Source organism: Meleagris gallopavo, chromosome 29, assembly GCF_905368555.1.
Source record: "Meleagris gallopavo chromosome 29, MGAL_WU_HG_1.1, whole genome shotgun sequence".
NCBI lineage: Eukaryota > Metazoa > Chordata > Aves > Galliformes > Phasianidae > Meleagris > Meleagris gallopavo.
This window is the reverse complement of record NC_139432.1, coordinates 1,211,991-1,232,617: the sequence shown is the minus strand read 5'-3', so window position 1 is coordinate 1,232,617 and position 20,627 is coordinate 1,211,991. Positions and strand designations below refer to the sequence as shown.

Here is a 20,627-nt window from a genome sequence, read left to right as displayed (position 1 = left end):
CCCCTCCCCCATAGTGACCCCCCCACAAAGAGACCCTGTCCATTGGGACCCCCCCACATAAGGACCCCCCCATAGGGACACCCCCACCCCATAGCTACTCTCCCTATAGGGACCCCCCAGAGGGGCACCCATAAGAACTCCCCCCATAGAGACCCCCCATAGAGACACCCCCATAGTGAATCCCCCATTGGGTCACCCCATAAGGACACCCCTAAGGACACCCCCCAGTGACCCCCATAGTAACTCCCCCCCACAGGGACCCCCACCATAATTACAGCCCCACACACGCACCCCAACAGTCATGCCCCTATAGGGCCCCCCCCACAGGGCACCCCACGTAGGGCTTTCCCATAGAGACACCCCCCAGTATGGGCACCCCCACTGAGACACACCAATGGCATCCCCCCATGCAGCCCCCCCACAGGGACCCCCCCAGTAGGGGCATCCCCCATAGAGGCACCCCAGTAGGCATCCCCCCATAGTGACCCCCCATAAAGTCACCCCCATGGGGACACACTCATAGGGACCCTTCAATAAGGACACCCCATAGAGACACCCCATAGGCATCTGCCCCATAGGGACCCTCCATAGGGACACCCCCTATATGGATTCCCCCCCCCCCATAGGGGCGCCTCGATGCCAAGTGTCACCAAGTGCACTGCTGAGATTTATTGGAGGGGGAAGTGGGGGCGGGGGGGAGGTCAATGGGAACCTGGGGGGGATGGGGACAGTGGGGTGGGGCCATGGGGACACTGGGAACCCACTGATGTTGGGGACAATGGGACAGGGACATTGGGGTGGGAAGGGGGACATTGGGAACCCATAGATGGTGGGGACACTGGGGCGGGTTGGGGACATTAGGGCAGGACTATGGGGACACTGGGAACCCACAGATGTTGAGGACAATAGGACAGGAACGCTGGGGGGGGCTATAGGGACATTGGGGCAGGAGTGGGGCACTGAGGACACTGGGGGAGGGACGGGGACATTGAGAACCCACAGATGTTGGGGACACTGGGGCAGGGATGGGGACGCTGGGGCAGGCGTAGGGTGCTTGAGACACTGGAACCCATAGACATTGGGGACACGGGGTGGGGACGGGACATGGGGGACATGGGGGACATGGGGGGGCAGGACGCGGGGTCCCCTCCCCTACCCCTGGCCGTCCCCCATCTCCGGGCCCTGGCCCTGTCCCGCTGCCCCCTCCCCCATGTCCCCCTCCGCCGGTGGCCGCATCCTCTTGAAGAACCCCATCTGCAGGAGGGGACAATGCGACCCCACGCCGCCCATCAGGGCCCCATTGCGGGGTGTCCCCAGGTGTCCCCAGCGATGTCCCCTCCCCCCCCCCCCAACACTCACCATCCCCATCAGGAGGACGAGGAGGGCGAGCAGGAGGAGCCCCGCCAGCACCCCCAGCACCACCCACCACACCGGGACGGCAACGGGCCGGGAGCGCAGCACCTCGGTGACAGCCTGGGGGGATGGGGGACACAGGGACAGTGCCACCACAGCGGGGACAGCGGGAGACCCCGAGGGACAGCACCGTACCGTGGCAGTGCCGTGGGGCAGCGTGCGGGGCCGGATGTGGTACGGCATGGCTGAAGTGTTGAAGGAACCCCATGAGTGGATGGAGAGGTGCTGGGGGTGGTCATCCTGCTGGGGACACGTGGGGACATGTGGGGATATGGGGGGACACGTGGGGATGGGCACATGGTGTCCCCAAGGGTGTTTGCCACATGGCCAAGGCTGTGGCACGGCCCCACTGTGGGGACACCATGGGGGACACAGAGGGGACAACATGGGGACACCATTGAGACACCAAGAGGACACCAAGGGGGCACCACGAAGACACAGTGGTGATACTATGGGGACAACATGGGGACAACATGGGGACAACATGGGAATATTGTGAGGACACCGTGGGAACACGTTGTGGGAACATCATGGGGACACCATGAGGACACCATAGGGACACTGTGAGGACAGCATGGGGGCACCGTGGTGACACCATGGGGCACCACAAGGACACCGTAGGGACACTATGGGGACACCATGAGGAAAGCACAAGGACACCCCAAGGACATGATGGAGACACGGTGACACTGCAGGGACACCATGAGGACGCTGTGGAGACACACAATGACAGCATGGGGTCACCGTGAGGACACTGTGGGGACACACAGGGACACCGTAGGGACACTATAGGGACACTATAAGGACACAGTGGGCACATCATGGGGACACTATGGGGACACACATTGACACCATGGGGACACACACTGATATACATTGATACCATGGGGACACAGAATGACATCGTGGGGACACTATGGGGACACTATGGGGACACCACAAGGAAACCACAAGGACATCACGGAGACACACGGTGACCCCATGGGGACACCATAGGGACACCATGAGGATACTATGAGAACATCATGGGGACACCACGAGGACACCATGGGGACGCAGCGGTGACACCACGAGGGCACACAGTGACACCATGGGGACACTACGATAACATCATGGGGGCACAGAATGACACCATGGGGACACCATAAGGACACCGTGAGGACACCATAGGGACGTGATGGTGATGCCATGAAGGCACACAGTGACACAATGGGGCACCAGGACAAAATGGGGACACCACGGGGACACCACAAGGAAACCACAAGGACATCATGCAGACACACGGTGACACCACGGGGACACCATAAAAACATCATGGGGGCAATATGGGGACAAGGTGGTGACACCGCGGGGACACCATGAGGACACCGTGGGGACAGAGGGGACAGCAGAGGCGCAGTGCCGCTACCAGCTGCAGGGTCTCCATCCAGAGCAGCGCACGGACGGCCACCAACACGCGCTGTCCCTGCGCCATGCTGTCCGCCTGGCACCACACCTCTGCACAGCTGGCATTGCCACAGTCCTGAGGGCACAGCACACGTCACACGTCACATGTCACACGTCACGTCATGTCACATGTCACACATCACACAGCACACGTCACATGTCACACGTCACACGTCACGTCACACGTCACACGTCACATGTCACACGTCACACGTCACACATCACACGTCACACATCACACGTCACACATCACACATCACACGTTACACAACACACGTCACACGTCACACGTCACATCACACGTCACACGTCACATGTCACACATCACACGTCACACGTCACACGTCACACGTCACACATCAGTCATCACACGTCACACGTCACACGTTACACATCACACGTCACACGTCACACATCAGACATCACACGTCACACGTCACACGTTACATGACACACATCACACGTCACACGTCACACGTCACACGTCACACGTCACATGTCACACGTCACACGTCACACGTCACACGTCACACATCACACGTCACACACAGTACATCACACGTCACACACATCACATGTCAGACATCACACATCACAGTCACACATCACACGTCACACGTCACACTGTCACACATCACACGTCACATGTCACACGTCACACGTCACACGTCACACGTCACACGTCACACGTCACAGTCACACATCACACGTCACATGTCACATGTCACACATCACACGTCACAGATCACACGTCACACGTCACACATCACAGATCACAGTCATCACATGTCACACGTCACACGTCACACGTCACACATATGTCACACATATGTCACACATCACACGTCACACGTCACACGTCACATGTCACACGTCACACGTCACACGTCACACGTCACATCACACGTCACACATATGTCACACGTCACACGTCACACGTCACATGTCACACGTCACACGTCACACGTCACATGTCACATGTCACACATCACACATCACACGTCACATGTCACACTCACACGTCACATGTCACATGTCACATGTCACATGTCACACGTCACACGTCACATGTCACACGTCACACGTCACACGTCACACGTCACAACTCACATGTCACATGTCACACGTCACATGTCACACGTCACACATCACACGTCACATGTCACACGTCACACGTCACATGTCACATGTCACACATCACACATCACATGTCACATGTCACACATCACACGTCACATGTCACACGTCACACGTCACATGTCACATGTCACACACCACACGTCACATGTCACACGTCACACGTCACACGTCACACGTCACACATCACGTCACATGTCACACGTCACATGTCACACTTCACACGTCACACGTCACACGTCACACGTCACAAGTCACCCGTCACACATCACGTCACACTTCACACGTCACACGTCACATGTCACACGTCACACGTCACACGTCACACGTCACATGTCACACGTCACACATCACGTCACATGTCACACGTCACACGTCACACTTCACACACCACACGTCACACGTCACATGTCACACGTCACACATCACGTCACATGTCACACGTCACACGTCACACGTCACACGTCACACGTCACACATCACGTCACATGTCACACGTCACACGTCACACGTCACACGTCACACGTCACACGTCACATGTCACACGTCACACATCACATCACATGTCACACGTCACACGTCACACGTCACACGTCACACGTCACACGTCACATGTCACACGTCACACATCACGTCACATGTCACACGTCACACGTCACACGTCACATGTCACATCAAACGTCACACGTCACATGTCACACGCCATACATCACGTCACACGTCACACGTCACACGTCACATGTCACACGTCACACGTCACATGTCAAATCAAACATCACACGTCACACGTCATGTCACGTCACATGTCACACGTCACATGTCACACGTCACACGTCACGTCACACGTCACACGTCACATGTCATGTCACAGGTCACATGTCATACATCACACGTCACACGTCACACGTCCCCCTGCCCCAGCCATCCCCACGTCCCCTCTCACCACACTGACGCTCTCCTCCTCGTCCCCCACATCCCTGCGCTCCCGTCGCCGTGTCCCATTGCGCTGCTCCTCCTCCGTGGGTTGGCCCACCTCCAGCTGGGACAGACGGACGCCCGCTCAGCACGGTGCCACCCGCGCCGTCCCCACGCTCGTCCCCGTGTGTCACCTGCATGGGGTTGAGGTCCGGGGGTGGCACGCAGGTGACGCCGCCCTCGGTGCCCATCTCCAGGAGGTACAGCAGCGTGCGGCCGCCGGTGGCGATGGGGACGCGGAGGCTCAGGGTGACGTTGGTGACGGCGGCCGGGCCCTTATTGTGCAGCTGTGGGGTGACGTTGGGTGGCACTCGGCGGCACTTTGGGGCCGTGCCGCCGCCACCCCCCCATGCCGTGCCCTACCTGGTAGACGTGCTCCACGCGCACCCCGTGGTCCTCCGGCCGGCGGCTGTCCCCAGCCCTCCGCCACTCCGTGGGCAGCACCGTGGTGGCAGGCAGGGACATGCTGGTGGCACACGGGGACGTGTGGGGTCACCTCCCCCCGGCCCCACAGCCCCGCAGCCCCTCATCCTCACCCCCTCAGCTCCATCTCTGCGTGCGCTTCCACAGGGACGGTCACGGCCGCGGCGACGGTGGGGCTGTTCTTGCTGCGGGGACAGCGGGGTGAGCACAGCACCATTTGGGGACACGGCGCGGGGACAGCGTGGGGACAGCGTGGGGACAGCGTGGGGACAGCATGGGGACAGCGTGGGGACGGCGTCACCTCCTGAGCTGCAGATGGAAAGTGATGGCATCGCCCGCGTCCTCCAAGCCGGTGACACTCAGCTCCATGGCCACAGCCACCTGTGGGGCGGCACGAGGGGACACGAGGTGATAGGAGGGGACGCAGGGGGACAGGAGGGGACGCAGGAGGTGACAGTGCCACCCACCTCGGTGCCCGCCTTCATGGGGTTGCCCATCTCGCACACCACCACGTGGGTCCCGTTCTCCTTCCTGGGGTTGCAGCTCAGCTTCTCCTGTCCCCATAGCGGTGACATGGGGTGGCACCACGTCCCCACAGTGTCACCATCCCAAACCCAATGTCACCATCCCACATTCAATGTCACCATCCCATACTCGGTGTCACTGTCCCATATCTGACATCACCATTCCAAACCCAATGTCCCCACCCCACACCCGATGTCACCGCCCCATACTCAGTGCCACTGCCCCATACCCATTGTCACCATCCCATTGTCACCCTGTGCCATTGTCCCATATCTGGTGCCACCGCCCCATACTCAGTGTCACCACCCCGCAACCAGTGTCACTGTCCCATACTGAGTGTCACCACTCCATGTCCCCACCCCACACCCGATGTCACCGCCCCACACTCAGTGCCACTGCCCCATACCCATTGTCACCATCCCATACCCGATGCCACTGTCCCATACTCGGTGTCACCACCCCACACCAATGTCCCCATACCAGTGTCCCCGTCCCAGCCCCGCTGTCACCCACCTGTGTGTCACTCAGTGCCCGCTGATAGAAGCTGCCATCCGGGAGCTGCACCCACAGCTCGGCCTCGAAAGCCCCCTCCCCCGCGTTGGTGGCCCCGACCCTCAGTGTCACCGCGTTGTCATCGCCGATGCGCAGCCGTGTGTCCGGCCTGGGGACAGCGGGTCAGGGGGAAACGGGGAGGGGGTGGGGGGCTGCAGGGGGTCCTGGGGGGGCTCACGTGTGGGCAGAGAGGCGCAGGTCGGGGACACAGACGTTGTCATCGCCGCAGTCCTCCAGGATGATGTGGGTCTGGGGGGGGACAGCGTGGGGACATCGCCAGGGATGGACACGGGGACGTGGCGGACGTGGGGACAATGTGTGGGGCACCCCGAGGGATGGTGAGGGGCGGCTCCGCCCCACGTGTCCCCGCTGTCCCCTACCTGCGCCTGCACGTGGGTGTCCCCATAGAGCACCAAGCCCAGGCCGTGGGGATGCGGGGACGGCAGCGCCAGGCTGAGGCTGGTGACAATGGGGCTCAGTTTGTCCCTGAAGTCCCCTTCGTCCTGGGGACACAGCGGTGGCACTCCGTGGGGTGGACTGCCTCGTGTTGGCTGTCGCTGCCCCACACCGACGTCACCGCCCCATATCTGATGTCACTGTCCCATAAGCAGCATCACAGTCCCAAACCCGATGTCACCATCCCATATTCAGTGCCACCGTCCCACACCTGATGTCACCATTTCATACCCACTGTCCCCATCCCGTACTCAACGTCACCATCCCAACACCTGATGTCACTGTCCCAAACACAACGTCACCGTCCCATACTCAGTGTCACCACCCCGAATTCGGTGCCACTGTCCCATACCTGACATTCCATACCCGTCCCACACTCAGTGTCATTGTCCCAAACCCAGTGTCCCCGTCCCACATCCAGTGTCACCATCCCATAACCGATGTCACCAGCTCACACTCACAGTCACTGTCTCACACCCGATGTCACCATCCCAAATCTGATGTCCTCATCCCATACTAAATGTCACCATCCCACACCTGATGTCATGGTCCCAATCCCCATGTCACCCTCCCACAGCTCGTGTCACCACCCCACCCCCAGTGTCACCATCCCATATTTAATGCCACCATCTCGTACTCAATGTCATTGTCCCAAACCCTGTGTTACCACCCCAAGCCCGGTGTCACCGTTCCATACCCAATGCCACCATCTCGTACTCAATGTCACTGTCCCAAACCCAATGTCACTGTCCCATATCCAGTGTCACTCCACATCCAATGTCACCGCCCCACACGCAACGTCCCCATCCCATACTCAGTGCAGCCATCCCACATTTAATGTCACCACCCCACACCTCATGTCGCCACCCCACACCCAATGCCACCGTCCTACACTCAACGTCACCATCCCATATCTGATGTCACCATCTCACACTCAATGTCATTGTCCCACATCCAGTGTCACCATCCCATACTCAACATCACCACCCCACATTTCATGTCGCCATCCCATGCTCAACGTCATTGTCCCAAACCCCGTGTCACCACCCCACACCCCGTGTCACCATCCCACACTCAACGCCACCATCCCCTATTTGATGTCACCGCCCCACACCCGATGTCACCATGCCATACCCTCAGGTACGCAGCCAGTTCGTGGCACTGCGGTGACGTCCCCGGAGCCAAGGTCACCTCCTGCTGCCACGCCGCCTGCTGTCCCCGCAGCAACAGGACCCTGCGGTGTCCCCTCTGCTTCAGGCGGTCCAGCTGCAGCTCTGCCATCAGCCCTGAGGTGACAGCGTGGTGACAGCACCGTGCCGGTGTCACCCCCCAGCCGCCCCGTCGCGATGGACTCACGGACGCTGTGAGGGAGGCGGCGTCCCGACACGGAGACACACAGCCGCACTTGGAAGCTGCGGGGACACGGCCGTGCGGGGTGTCCCCATGGCTGTCCCCATGGCTGTCCCCATGGCTGTCCCCATGGTGCCCCGCGCAGTGTCCCCGTGACCGTGTCCCCGTGGTGGTGTCCCCAAAGTGATGTCCCTATGGCCATGTCCCCACGGTGCCCCCGTAGAGGGTCCCCACAGCAGCGTCCCCATGGCTGTGTCCCCAAAGTGTCCCCCGTGGCTGTGTCCCCACGGTGTCCCCATGGTGCCCCCACAGAGCGCCCCAGTGGCGGTGTCCCCAGAGCGGTGTCCCCATGGCGTTGTCCCCACAGTGTCCCCATGGCTCTGTCCCCATATAGCACCCCAGTGGCGATGTCCCCAGAGCGGTGTCCCCATGGCGTTGTCCCCACAGTGTCCCCATGGCTCTGTCCCCATATAGCACCCCAGTGGCAGTGTCCCCAAAGCGATGTCCCCATGGCTCTGTCCCCATATAGCACCCCAGTGGCGGTGTCCCCAGAGCGGTGTCCCCATGGCTCTGTCCCCATATAGCACCCCAGTGGCGGTGTCCCCAAAGCGGTGTCCCCATGGCTCTGTCCCGCAGTGTCCCCATGACCCTGTTCCTCATGGTGTCCGATGTCACCATCCCAAATCTGATCCCATACCAATGTCACCATCCCACACCTGATGTCACGGTCCCAAACCCCATGTCTCCATCCCACAGCTCGTGTCACCGCCCCACACCCGATGTCACCATCCCATGGTGTCCTCGTGGTGTCCCCGAAGTGATGTCCCCATGGCTCTGTCCCCACAATGTCCCAATGGCGGTGTCTCCTTGGTGCCCCCATAGAGCATCCCAGTGGTGGTGACCCCAAAGTTGTGTCCCCATGGTTCCCCCATTATGTGTCCCCAGGACAGTGTCCCCATGGCCATATTCCCACAGTGTCCCCACGGTTCTGTCCCCATGATGTCCCCACAGCAGTGTCCCCGTGACCGTGTCCCCAGGGCATTCCCATAGAGCATCCCAGTGATGGTGTCCCCAAACTGGTGTCCCCATGGCAGTGTCCCCACAGTGATACCTCAATGGTGCCCCAATGGTGTCCCCATGTCCCCACAATGTCCCCATCGTGTCCCCACAACAGTGTCCCCACAGCATCCACAAAGTGATGTCCCTGTGGCCGTGTCCCCATGGTGCTCCCACGGAGTGTCCCCACAGCAGTGTCCCCATGGCCATATCCCCGAAGTATCCCCAAACTGGTGTCCCCACGGTGTCCCCACAGTGTCCACAAAGCGATGTCCCCACGGTGTCCCCATGGTGCCCCCATAGAGTGTCCCCACGGCAGCGTCCCCAGGATGGTGCCCCGATTGTGCCCCAATGGTGTCCCTACGGCCATGTCCCCACAGTGTCCCCAAAGCGGGGTCCCTGTGGCGCTGTCCCCAAGACGGTGCCCCAGTGGTGTCCCCGTGGTGCTGTCCCCAAAGTGACGTCCCCACGGCACTGTCCCTGCGAGGTCCCCGTGCTGTCCCCACGGCGCTGTCCCCAAAGCAATGTCCCCACGGCAGCGTTCCCAGGATGGTGCCCCAGTGGCGTCCCCATGGCGGTGTCCCTGTACCGGTGTCCCCATAGTTGTGTCCCCTCTCACCAGGTGACACTGCTGTCACTCCCCGGCAGGACGCACTCTGTCACCTGTGGGTTCAGCCCGCTGGGGACGTTCAGCTGTGCCTGGGCCACCACCACGGGCCGAGCCCTGCATTGCGGTGCCATCAGCGCCCATCGCTATGGGGCAGAGCCCCCAGCCCCCCACGGCAGCACCCACCGGTACACGGCCACCTTGGAGACCCCAAAAGCACCGACCAGCAGATCTGTGGGGCACAGAGGGGTTGGGGACACATGGTGGCACATGGGTGGCCCTGGGGTGGCACAGCCGTGCCCCATACCTGGGTACCCATGGCCATATTAGGGTTCCCATGGCCATATTAGGGTGCCCATGGCCATATTAGGGTTCCTATGGCCATATTAAGGTGCCCATGGCCATATTAGGGTTCCCATGGCCATATTAGGGTTCCTATGGCCATATTAAGGTGCCCATGGCCATATTAGGGTTCCCATGGCCATATTAGGGTACCTATGGCCATATTAGGGTTCCCATGGCCATATTAGGGTTCCCATGGCCATATTAGGGTACCTATGGCCATATTAGGGTTCCCATGGCCATATTAGGGTACCTATGGCCATACCTGGGTACCCATGGCCATATTAGGGTTCCCATGGCCATATTAGGGTTCCTATGGCCATATTAGGGTACCCATGGCCATATTAGGGTTCCTATGGCCATATTAGGGTACCCATGGCCATATTAGGGTTCCTATGGCCATATTAGGGTGCCCATGGCCATATTAGGGTGCCCATGGCCATATTAGGGTTCCTATGGCCATACCTGGGTTCCCATGGCCATATTAGGGTGCCCATGGCCATATTAGGGTTCCCATGGCCATATTAGGGTTCCTATGGCCATACCTGGGTACCCATGGCCATATTAGGGTTCCCATGGCCATATTAGGGTTCCCATGGCCATATTAGGGTGCCCATGGCCATATTAGGGTTCCCATGGCCATACCTGGGTACCCATGGCCATATTAGGGTGCCCATGGCCATATTAGGGTACGCATGGCCATATTAGGGTGCCCATGGCCATATTAGGGTGCCCATGGCCATATTAGGGTTCCCATGGCCATATTAGGATACCCATGGCCATATTAGGGTGCCCATGGCCATATTAGGGTTCCTATACCATATTAGGGTTCCCATGGCCATATTAGGATACCCATGGCCATATTAGGGTGCCCATGGCCATATTAGGGTTCCCATGGCCATATCAGGGTGCCCATGGCCATATTAGGGTTCCCATGGCCATATTAAGGTTCCCATGGCCATACCTGGGTACCCGTTGCCATCGATGTCGGTGGCACCACGGAGAGCGAAGCCGAAGGCGGCAGGGCCGGGGAAGGGGCTGCTGAGGCGCTGCGATGGGGTCGGGCTGAGCCCCTCCCGCTGACCCCGGAAGATGAGCACGGCCCCACTGCCATCGTCACCGCCGTACGGGGCACCCACCGCCACGTCTGGGGATGTGGGGACAGTGCGAGGGTGGTACCGAGGGGCGGGAATGGGGCGGTGGGTGGCAATGGGGTGGCGTGGGGAGGGGCGAGAGGGGCGGGGGGTGGGGGATGGGTTGGGGAGCACTGGGAGGGGACGGCAGGGGGCTGTAGGGTGACAACGGATGGAAGGGAACACTGGAGATCTGTGGGGTGGCAAGGTTTTAGTTCTGTGGCACTGGGGGGGCACTGAAAAAGGATGATGGAGTGTTATGGGGTGGGTCGGGGGGTGATGGGGTGATGGGTTGGGTGGCACTGGGAGGGGCAGCGGGGGGCTGTGGGGTGACAAGGTTATGGGTCGGGCAGCAATGGGGCGGCATGGAAAGGTGCAATGGAGTGCAGTGGGGTGGGTGAGGGGGTGGTGGGGTTATGGGGTTATGGGTGGGTGGCACTGGGAGGGGGTAATGAGGGCTATGGGGTGGGGTTGGGGGCTGTGGGGAATGGGGTGATGGGTTGGGTGGCACTGGGAGGGGCAGCGGGGGGCTGTGGGGTGACAGAGCAGTGGGTGGAAGGGGACGTTGGGCTTCTATGGGGTGATGAGGTTATGGGGCAGGCAGCAATGGGGCGGCACAGAAAGCCCATGGAGTGCTATGGGGTGGTCAGAGGGTGATGGGGTTATGGGTGGGTGGCACTGGGGTGGCACTGGGAGGGGGGCAGCAAAGGGCTATGGGGTGACAACAGGAGGAAGGGAACATCGGGGTTCTATGGGGTGACGAGGTTATGGGTAGGGCAGCGATGGGGCGGCACGGAAAGCAGCAGTGCTTTGGGTGGGAGATGGGGAGATGGACAGCGGGGGGCTGTGGGGCTGTGGGGCTGTGGGTGCAATGGGGGCTGTGGGGCAGTGGGGGCTGTGGGGCTGTGGGTGCAATGGGAGCTGTGGGGCAGTGGGTGCAATGGGGGCTGTGGGGCTGTGGGGCAGTGGGTGCAATGGGGGCTGTGGGTGCAATGGGGGCTGTGGGTGCAATGGGGGCTGTGGGGCTGTGGGGCAGTGGGTGCAATGGGGGCTGTGGGTGCAATGGGGGCAGTGGGTGCAATGGGGGCTGTGGGGCAGTGGGGGCTGTGGGGCTGTGGGGCTGGGGGCTCAGCAGGGCCCCATTACCGCCGCAGCCGTCGAGGTCCAGGTCCCCCAGCGGGGCGATGGCGGCGGCGAAGCGGCCATAGGGCTCCGTGCCCGTCAGGGTCTGGGGGCGTCGCTCCCACGGCCGCCGGCCGCCCCCCAGGTAGGCGTAGAGCCGCCCCACCTCGCGCTGCTTCCCCTCCGCGCGCCGCTCCACGAACAGCGGGGCTCCCACCAGGACGTCGTCCCTCCTGCGCCGCCGTCGGAGCCGTGGCCCCACAGCCCCAGAACCCCGCGGTTCCGCTGCCCCCCGTGGCCCCAGGACCCCGCAGCTCCGCTCTCTCATGATCCCGTAACCTTGTAACCCCGCGACTCCGTGGCCCCATCATCCCATAACCCCGCGACTCTGTGGCCCCATCATCCCATAACCCCACAACTCCGTGGCCCCATCATCCCATAACCCCGCAACTCTGTGGCCCCATCATCCCATAACCCCACAACTCCGTGGCCCCATCATCCCATAACCCCGCAACTCCGTGGCCCCATCATCCCATAACCCCACAACTCCGTGGCCCCATCATCCCATAACCCCACAACTCCGTGGCCCCATCATCCCATAACCCCACAACTCCGTGGCCCCATCATCCCATAACCCCGCAGGTGCAGTAGTGGGGCTACCAGGGCTCCACGCTATGGGGTGCTGTGGGGTGGTACATGGGGTGCTGTGGGGCAGTGCATTGGGTGCTATGGGGGGATGCATGGGGTGCTATGGGGCAGTACATGGGGTGCTATGGGGCACTATGGGGCAGTGCATGGGGCGGTACATGGGGTGCTATGGGGCGGTGCATGGGGCACTATGGGGCACTATGGGGCAGTGCATGGGGTGCTATGGGGTGCTATGGGGCGGTACATGGGGTGCTATGGGGCGGTGCATGGGGTGCTATGGGGCAGTATATGGGGTACTATGGGGCGGTACATGGGGTGCTATGGGGTGGTGCTATGGGGTGCTATGGGGCGGTACATGGGATGCTATGGGACGGTGCATGGGGCGCTATGGGGCAGTATATGGGGCAGTATATGGGGCGCTATGGGGCAGTGATGGGGGCAGTACCTGCTCACTGGGGATGCCATGCAGCCGGCGCAGCGACAGCCCCGCACTGAAGATCTCCACCTGCCCCACAGCGGCTGTGGGTCCCTGACCCCACGGGGCGCCGCCCCATTGCAGACACCCCCGCCTCGCGGCGCCCGCTCACCTCGCCCCTCGTGTTGCTCTTATTGGGGACCCCCACCACGAACTCTGTGGGGCGGCCCGGCCCTGAGCGCCCGCTGGTTATGGGGCGCACGGGGCCGCGGGGCCGCGGCCCGACGAAGGGGTTTGGGGGGAAACCGGGCAGCAAACCTTTGGTTTTGGGGTCGCCGTCGAACTCTCCCACGGCCACCGAGTACCCTAAGGGGACGCGGGCACGGTCACCCCTCCGCCCCCCGACTCCCCCCGGCAGTGGGGCGGCGCCGCTCACCCCGGTACCCATCGATGTATTCGGGATCCGCCTGCTCCGCTGTGGGGCGGCCGGGGCTGTGCAGCCACAGCAGGGAGGAGTTGGGGAAACGGGACAGGATGGAGGTCAGCTCCACCACGTACAGCAGCCCTGCCAGCACACGGCGACACACGGTGACACACGGTGACACACGGTGACACACGGTGACACATGGTGACACACGGTGACACACGGTGACACACGGGGACACACGGTGACACACGGTGACACATGGTGACACACGGGGACACACGGTGACACACGGTGACACATGGTGACACATGGTGACACACGGTGACACACGGTGACACATGGTGACACACGGTGACACACGGCGACACACGGCGACACACGGCGACACATGGTGACACATGGTGACACACGGTGACACACGGGGACACACGGCGACACATGGTGACACATGGTGACACACGGTGACACACGGCGACACACGGCGACACACGGTGACACATGGTGACACATGGTGACACACGGTGACACACGGTGACACACGGCGACACATGGTGACACATGGTGACACACGGTGACACATGGTGACACATGGTGACACACGGTGACACACAGCGACACACGGTGACACATGGTGACACACATTGTGGCACCCACTGTCACCCACTGTGTCACCCATTGTGTCACCCATTGTGACTCCCACTGTCACCCGTTGTCACTGTCACCCGTTGTCACTGTCACCCATTGTGTCACCCATTGTGTCACCCACTGTCACCCATTGATGCCCACTGTGTCACCCACTGTGCCACCCATTGTCACCCACTGACACCCACTGTGTCACCCCCTGTGACTCCCATTGCCACCCACTGTCACTCACTGACACCCGTTGACACTCACGGACACCCACTGTCCCCCACTTTGTCACCCACTGGCACCCATTGTGTCACCCATTTTCTCTGTCACCCGCTGTGTCACCCACTGTCACCCACCGACACACTGACACCCATTGTGTCACCCACTGTCACCCATTGTGTCACCATTCTCACGCACTGACACCCACTGTCACCCACTGACACCCACTGTGTCACCCACTGTCACTCCCACTGTCACCCACTGACACCCACTGTGTCACCCACTGTCACTCCCACTGTCACCCACTGTCACCCGCTGTCACTCATGGACACCCACTGTCCCCTACAGTCACCCACTGTGTCACTCATTGTGACTCCCATTGACACCCATTATGTCACCCACGGTGTCACCCACTGTCACCCACTGTCACCCATTGACACCCACGGTGTCACCCTCTGTCACCCACTGTTCCCGCTGTCCCCCGCTGTCACAGGGCGGGGGGCTGCACTCACCCCTGAAGTAATACCCCCCCGGAGCACCCAGCGCCAGCGTGCCGTCCTGTGGGGAGATGTGTGCCGGGCTGCCCCACAGCCACCCCATAGGGCGTCCCAAACACCGCCCATGGGGCGCCCATAGGGACGTCCCGTTACCCACCCCATAGGGGCGTCCCCATGGCCACCCCCTGGAGAGCCCCACAGGAATATCTCCATATGGCCCCATAGGGATATTCCTATTACCCACCCCATGGAGCGCCCCACAGGGACCTCCTCATAGCCACCCACAGATGGCCCCATAGGGATGTCCCCATTACCCACCCCATAAAGCGCCCCACAGGGACATCCCAAGTACCATCCATTGGAGCTCCCCATAGGGACATCCTCATGGTCTCCCCATGGATGGCCCCATAGGGACACCCCATTACCCAGCCCCAATCACCCCATAGGATCACCCCACATCCCCCCCCTGCAGCCCCACTCCCATCCCATCCCTACAGCCATAGGGCCGCCCCTCACAGACCCCCAGGAGCACCCATAGCCCCCCCATGTACCCCATTACCCCCATATCCCCCCATGACCCCCTGACCCCCCATGTCCCCATATCCCCCCATGTCCCCATATCCCCCCATGTCCCCAAATCCCCCATGTCCCCCCATGTCCCCATGTCACCCCAAATCCCCCCATGTCCCCCCATGTCCCCCCATGTCCCCCCATGTCCCCAAATCCCCCATGTCCCCATGTCCCCCCAAATCCCCCCATGTCCCCCCAAGTCCCCAAATCCCCCACATCCCCCCATCCCCCCATGTCCCCACATGTCCCCAAATCCCCCCATGTCCCCATGTCCCCCCATGTCCCCCCAAGTCCCCAAATCCCCCCATGTCCCCAAATCCCCCCATGTCCCCCCATGTCCCCAAATCCCCCATGTCCCCCCATGTCCCCATGTCCCCCCAAGTCCCCAAATCCCCCCATGTCCCCCCATGTCCCCATGACCCCCCATGTCCCCAAATCCCCCATGTCCCCCCATGTCCCCATGTGCCCCCAAGTCCCCAAATCTCCCCATATCCCCCCATGTCCCCACATCCCCCCATGTCCCCATATCCCCCCATGTCCCCACATCCCCCCATGTCCCCACACCCCCCCATGTCCCCAAATCCCCCACATCCCCCCATGTCCCCATGTCCCCCCACGTCCCCACGTCCCCCCGCTCTCACCGCGGTGACGGCGGCGCTGAAGCCGATCTCGCAGTAGCGCTGGTCGAGCACTGCGGGCACCACGCGCTCAGCCCAACGCGGGGCGGCTCGGCTCTCCCCATTCGGGGGTCCCAGCCCTCCCCCGCTCACCATACTGGGTGCTCCGGTACGAGGCGGCCATGCGCACGTCCCGGCACGGGGAGATCCAGGCCAGGTCCCGCAGCCCCGCGCTGCCCGCATAGCAGGCGCCCACCGGGGTGCGGAACGCCTCCCTGTGCCCCCGCACGGCGTTCCAGTGCTGCAACGGGGCGCAGGCCTGCGGGGACGTGCGGGGTGGGCGCCCGCCCTGCTGCCACACCGGCTGCCCCCGGAACCCGCGGCACCCAGCAGCCCCCAGCACCCACCGGCACCCACCCGCAGCCCCCAGCACTCACCAGCAGCCCCCAGCACCCACCAGCACCCACCAGCAGCCCCCAGCACCCACCAGCACCCACCAGCAGCCCCCAGCACCCACCAGCACCCACCAGCAGCCCCCAGCACCCACCGGCACCCACCGGCACCCACCCCCAGCAGCCCCCAGCACCCACCGGCACCCACCAGCACCCACCAGCACCCACCGGCACCCACCAGTACCCACAGTCCTCAGCACCCACCCCCAGCAGCCCCCAGCACCCACCGGCACCCACCGGCACCCACCAGCACCCACCAGTACCCACAGTCCTCAGCACCCACCCCCAGCAGCCCCCAGCACCCACCGGCACCCACCCCCAGCAGCCCCCAGCACCCACCGGCACCCACCAGCACCCACCAGTACCCACAGTCCTCAGCACCCACCCCCAGCAGCCCCCAGCACCCACCAGCACCCACCGGCACCCACCAGCACCCACCAGTACCCACAGCCCTCAGCACCTACCCACAGCCCCCAGCACCCATCGGCACCCACCGGCACCCACCAGCACCCACAGCCCTCAGCACCTACCCACAGCCCCCAGCACCCACCAGCACCCACCCGCAGCCCCCAGCACCCACCTGTAGCCCCCAGCACCCACCAGCACCCACCCGCACCCACCAGCACTCACCAGCAGCCCCCAGCACCCACCAGCACCCACCAGCAGCCCCCAGCATCCACCCGCAGCCCCCAGCACCCACCAGCACCCACCTGCAGCCCCCAGCACCCACCGGCACCCACCAGAAGCCCACCAGCACCCACCAGCACCCACAGCCCTCAGCACCTACCTGCAGCCCCCAGCACCCACCAGCACCCACCAGCACCCACCCGCAGCCCCCAGCACCCATCAGCACCCATCCGCAGCCCCCAGCACCCACCAGCACCCACCCGCAGCCCCCAGCACCCACCAGCACCCACCCGCAGCCCCCAGCACCCACCGGCACCCACCAGCACCCATCAGCACCCATCCGCAGCCCCCAGCACCCACCAGCACCCACCAGCACCCACAGCCCTCAGCACCTACCTGCAGCCCCCAGCACCCTCCAGCACCCACCCCCAGCAGCCCCCAGCACCCACCCACCAGCACCCACCAGCAGCCTCCCGCCATGGCTGACCAGCGATGCTCCCAACCACTGCCTTGATTTGTGCACCTGCAGCTGCACGGCAGCGCTGAGCTCCTGTTCGTCCCCTAAAGGTGGGGGGAAAAGGGAGGGAAGCGCTGCCAGCAGTCAGGGGGGTGATGTGGGGTGATGTGGGGTGATGTGGGGTGACACGAGGTGATGTGGGGTGACGTGGGGTGATTTGGGGTGATATGGGGTGACACGAGGTGACATGGGGTGGTTTGGGTGATATGGGGTGATAAGGGGTGACATAGGATGATAGGGGGGTGATACGGGGGTGCTATGGGTTGGCACAGGGTGACATGGGGTGATTTGGGGTGATATAGGGGGATATGGGGTGACATAGGGTGATATGGGTTGATATGGGGTGATATGGGGCCCAACTCCCACCCGCAGTGTCAGGGAGGTAGGGGGACACAGGGACAGACCCCCACCCATCTCCAGTGCCACGGACATAGGATGATATGGGGTGACGGGTGCTATGGGGTGATCTGGGGTGATCTGGGGTGATATGGGGCGACATGGGGCCCGATTCCACCCACCCACAGTGCCAATGGGGCAGGGGAACACAGGGGCTGACCCCCACCCATCAGTGCTGTCAGTGGGGACAGAGTGACATGGGGTGACATGGGGTGACATGGGGTGACATGGGGTGCCATGGGATGATATGGGGTGCCATGGGGCGCTATGGGGTGCTATGGGATGCCATGGGGTGCCATGGGGCGCTATGGGACGCTATGGGGTGCCATGGAGTGCTATGGGGTGCCATGGGGCACTATGGGGCGCTATGGGGTGCCATGGGGTGCCATGGGGCGCTATGGGGCGCTATGGGGTGCCATGGGGTGCTATGGGGTGCCATGGGGCACTATGGGGCGCTATGGGGTGCCATGGGGTGCCATGGGGCGCTATGGGGCGCTATGGGGTGCCATGGGGTGCTATGGGGTGCCATGGGGCACTATGGGGCGCTATGGGGTGCCATGGGGTGCTATGGGGTGCCATGGGGCGCCATGGGGTGCTATGGGGCGCTATGGGGTGCCATGGGGTGCTATGGGGCGCTATGGGGCTCTATGGGGCGCTCTGGGTGCCGCGCTGCCCCCCCCACCCGCGCTGTCGATGGCCACGAGCCGACACGCTGCCGGTCCCGGCGGCCAGGAGCAGAGGAAGATCGCGCCGGGCTCGGTGACGTTGGGCTGCGAGGTGTTGGCACGCGGGGCGCCCACGGCCACTCCGACCCTGCGGGGCAGCGCCCACATCCCCCTGTACCCCACATCCCCCTGTACCCACATCCCCCCGTACCCCACATCCCCCTGTACCCACATCCCCCCGTACCCACATCCCCCCGTACCCCACATCCCCCTGTACCCACATCCCCCCGTACCCACATCCCCCTGTACCCCACATCCCCCCGTACCCCACATCCCCCCGTACCCCACATCCCCCTGTACCCCACATCCCCCCGTACCCACATCCCCCCGTACCCCACATCCCCCTGTACCCACATCCCCCTGTACCCACATCCCCCCGTACCCCACATCCCCCCGTACCCCACATCCCCCTGTACCCACATCCCCCCGTACCCCACATCCCCCTGTACCCCACATCCCCCCGTACCCCACATCCCCCTGTACCCACATCCCCCCGTACCCCACATCCCCCTGTACCCCACATCCCCCCGTACCCCACATCCCCCCGTACCCCACATCCCCCTGTACCCACATCCCCCTGTACCCACATCCCCCCGTACCCCACATCCCCCCGTACCCCACATCCCCCTGTACCCACATCCCCCTGTACCCCACATCCCCCCGTACCCCACATCCCCCTGTACCCCACATCCCCCTGTACCCACATCCCCCCGTACCCCACATCCCCCCCGTGACCCCCAGCCCTTCCCCGCGACCCCCGTGTCCTCCATGTCCCCCCATCCCTTCCCCACATCCCCATCACCCCCCAGATCTCCCCCCTCCTCCCTTCCCCGTATTTCCCTCATCCCCCCCCTCCCCATCCCCCCCCACGACCCCCGTGTCCCCCGTACCCCCCCAGCCCTTCCCCACGACCCCCACATCTCCCCCATCTCTTCCCCATGACCCTCATCCCTTCCCCACATCCCCACCGTCCCCCCATGCCCCCCCTCACCCCTGCCCCCTGTCGCCCCCTCCCCACCCCCTCCCCACGACCCCCCACCCCCCACCTTCCCCCGTCCTCATGGAAGTCCAGCGCAAAGCCGAAGTAGCTGCCGTCGGGCCCGCGATACGCGCTGTGCTGTTCGTGCAGCAGCTGCACGCCGGCGGCCCCGCGCAGCGCCCCGATCAGCAGCAGAACCGGTACCGGTACCGGTACCACCGCCGGCAGCAGCGCGGATCCCATCGCCGCCCCGCAGGCGCTCAGCCCCGCTGTGCCCCGCAGGCAGCCGGCGGGCGGGGGCCGAACAGCGGGGCGCCCCGGGGGGGTCATCCGGCGCCCATCGTTATCGCCGCGCTCAGACGGAAGCGCTG

At 63.1% G+C, this 20,627-nt stretch overlaps 2 protein-coding genes across 2 annotated transcripts; both read right to left on the bottom strand.

Annotated features, from left to right (window-relative positions):
* Nucleotides 1-654: 654 nt before the first annotated feature.
* On the bottom strand, nt 655-20,620 carry ITGA2B (integrin subunit alpha 2b). Its single transcript, XM_085210789.1, has 29 exons — nt 20,324-20,620; nt 19,235-19,365; nt 18,103-18,200; nt 16,714-16,879; nt 16,585-16,634; nt 15,389-15,434; nt 14,037-14,165; nt 13,919-13,966; nt 13,773-13,816; nt 13,631-13,690; nt 12,562-12,901; nt 11,247-11,429; nt 10,127-10,172; nt 9,953-10,057; nt 8,284-8,339; nt 8,062-8,213; nt 6,852-6,974; nt 6,650-6,720; nt 6,433-6,580; nt 5,862-5,948; nt 5,696-5,775; nt 5,508-5,579; nt 5,335-5,437; nt 5,106-5,258; nt 4,940-5,035; nt 2,822-2,935; nt 1,549-1,656; nt 1,360-1,473; nt 655-1,254 (listed from the first exon to the last, which is right to left on the bottom strand). The coding sequence occupies exons 1-29, from the start codon at nt 20,584-20,586 to the stop codon at nt 1,153-1,155; spliced, it is 3,288 nt and encodes a 1,095-aa protein (XP_085066915.1). The 5' UTR covers nt 20,587-20,620; the 3' UTR covers nt 655-1,152.
* On the bottom strand, nt 8,363-9,935 carry LOC146542568 (uncharacterized; the record flags this gene model as incomplete). Its single annotated transcript, XM_085210771.1, is given in 4 exon segments — nt 8,363-8,473; nt 8,475-8,932; nt 9,064-9,143; nt 9,400-9,935. Coding segments are annotated over 4 exon segments (873 nt in total), but the record flags the coding sequence as incomplete, so codon positions are not given.
* Nucleotides 20,621-20,627: the final 7 nt, after the last annotated feature.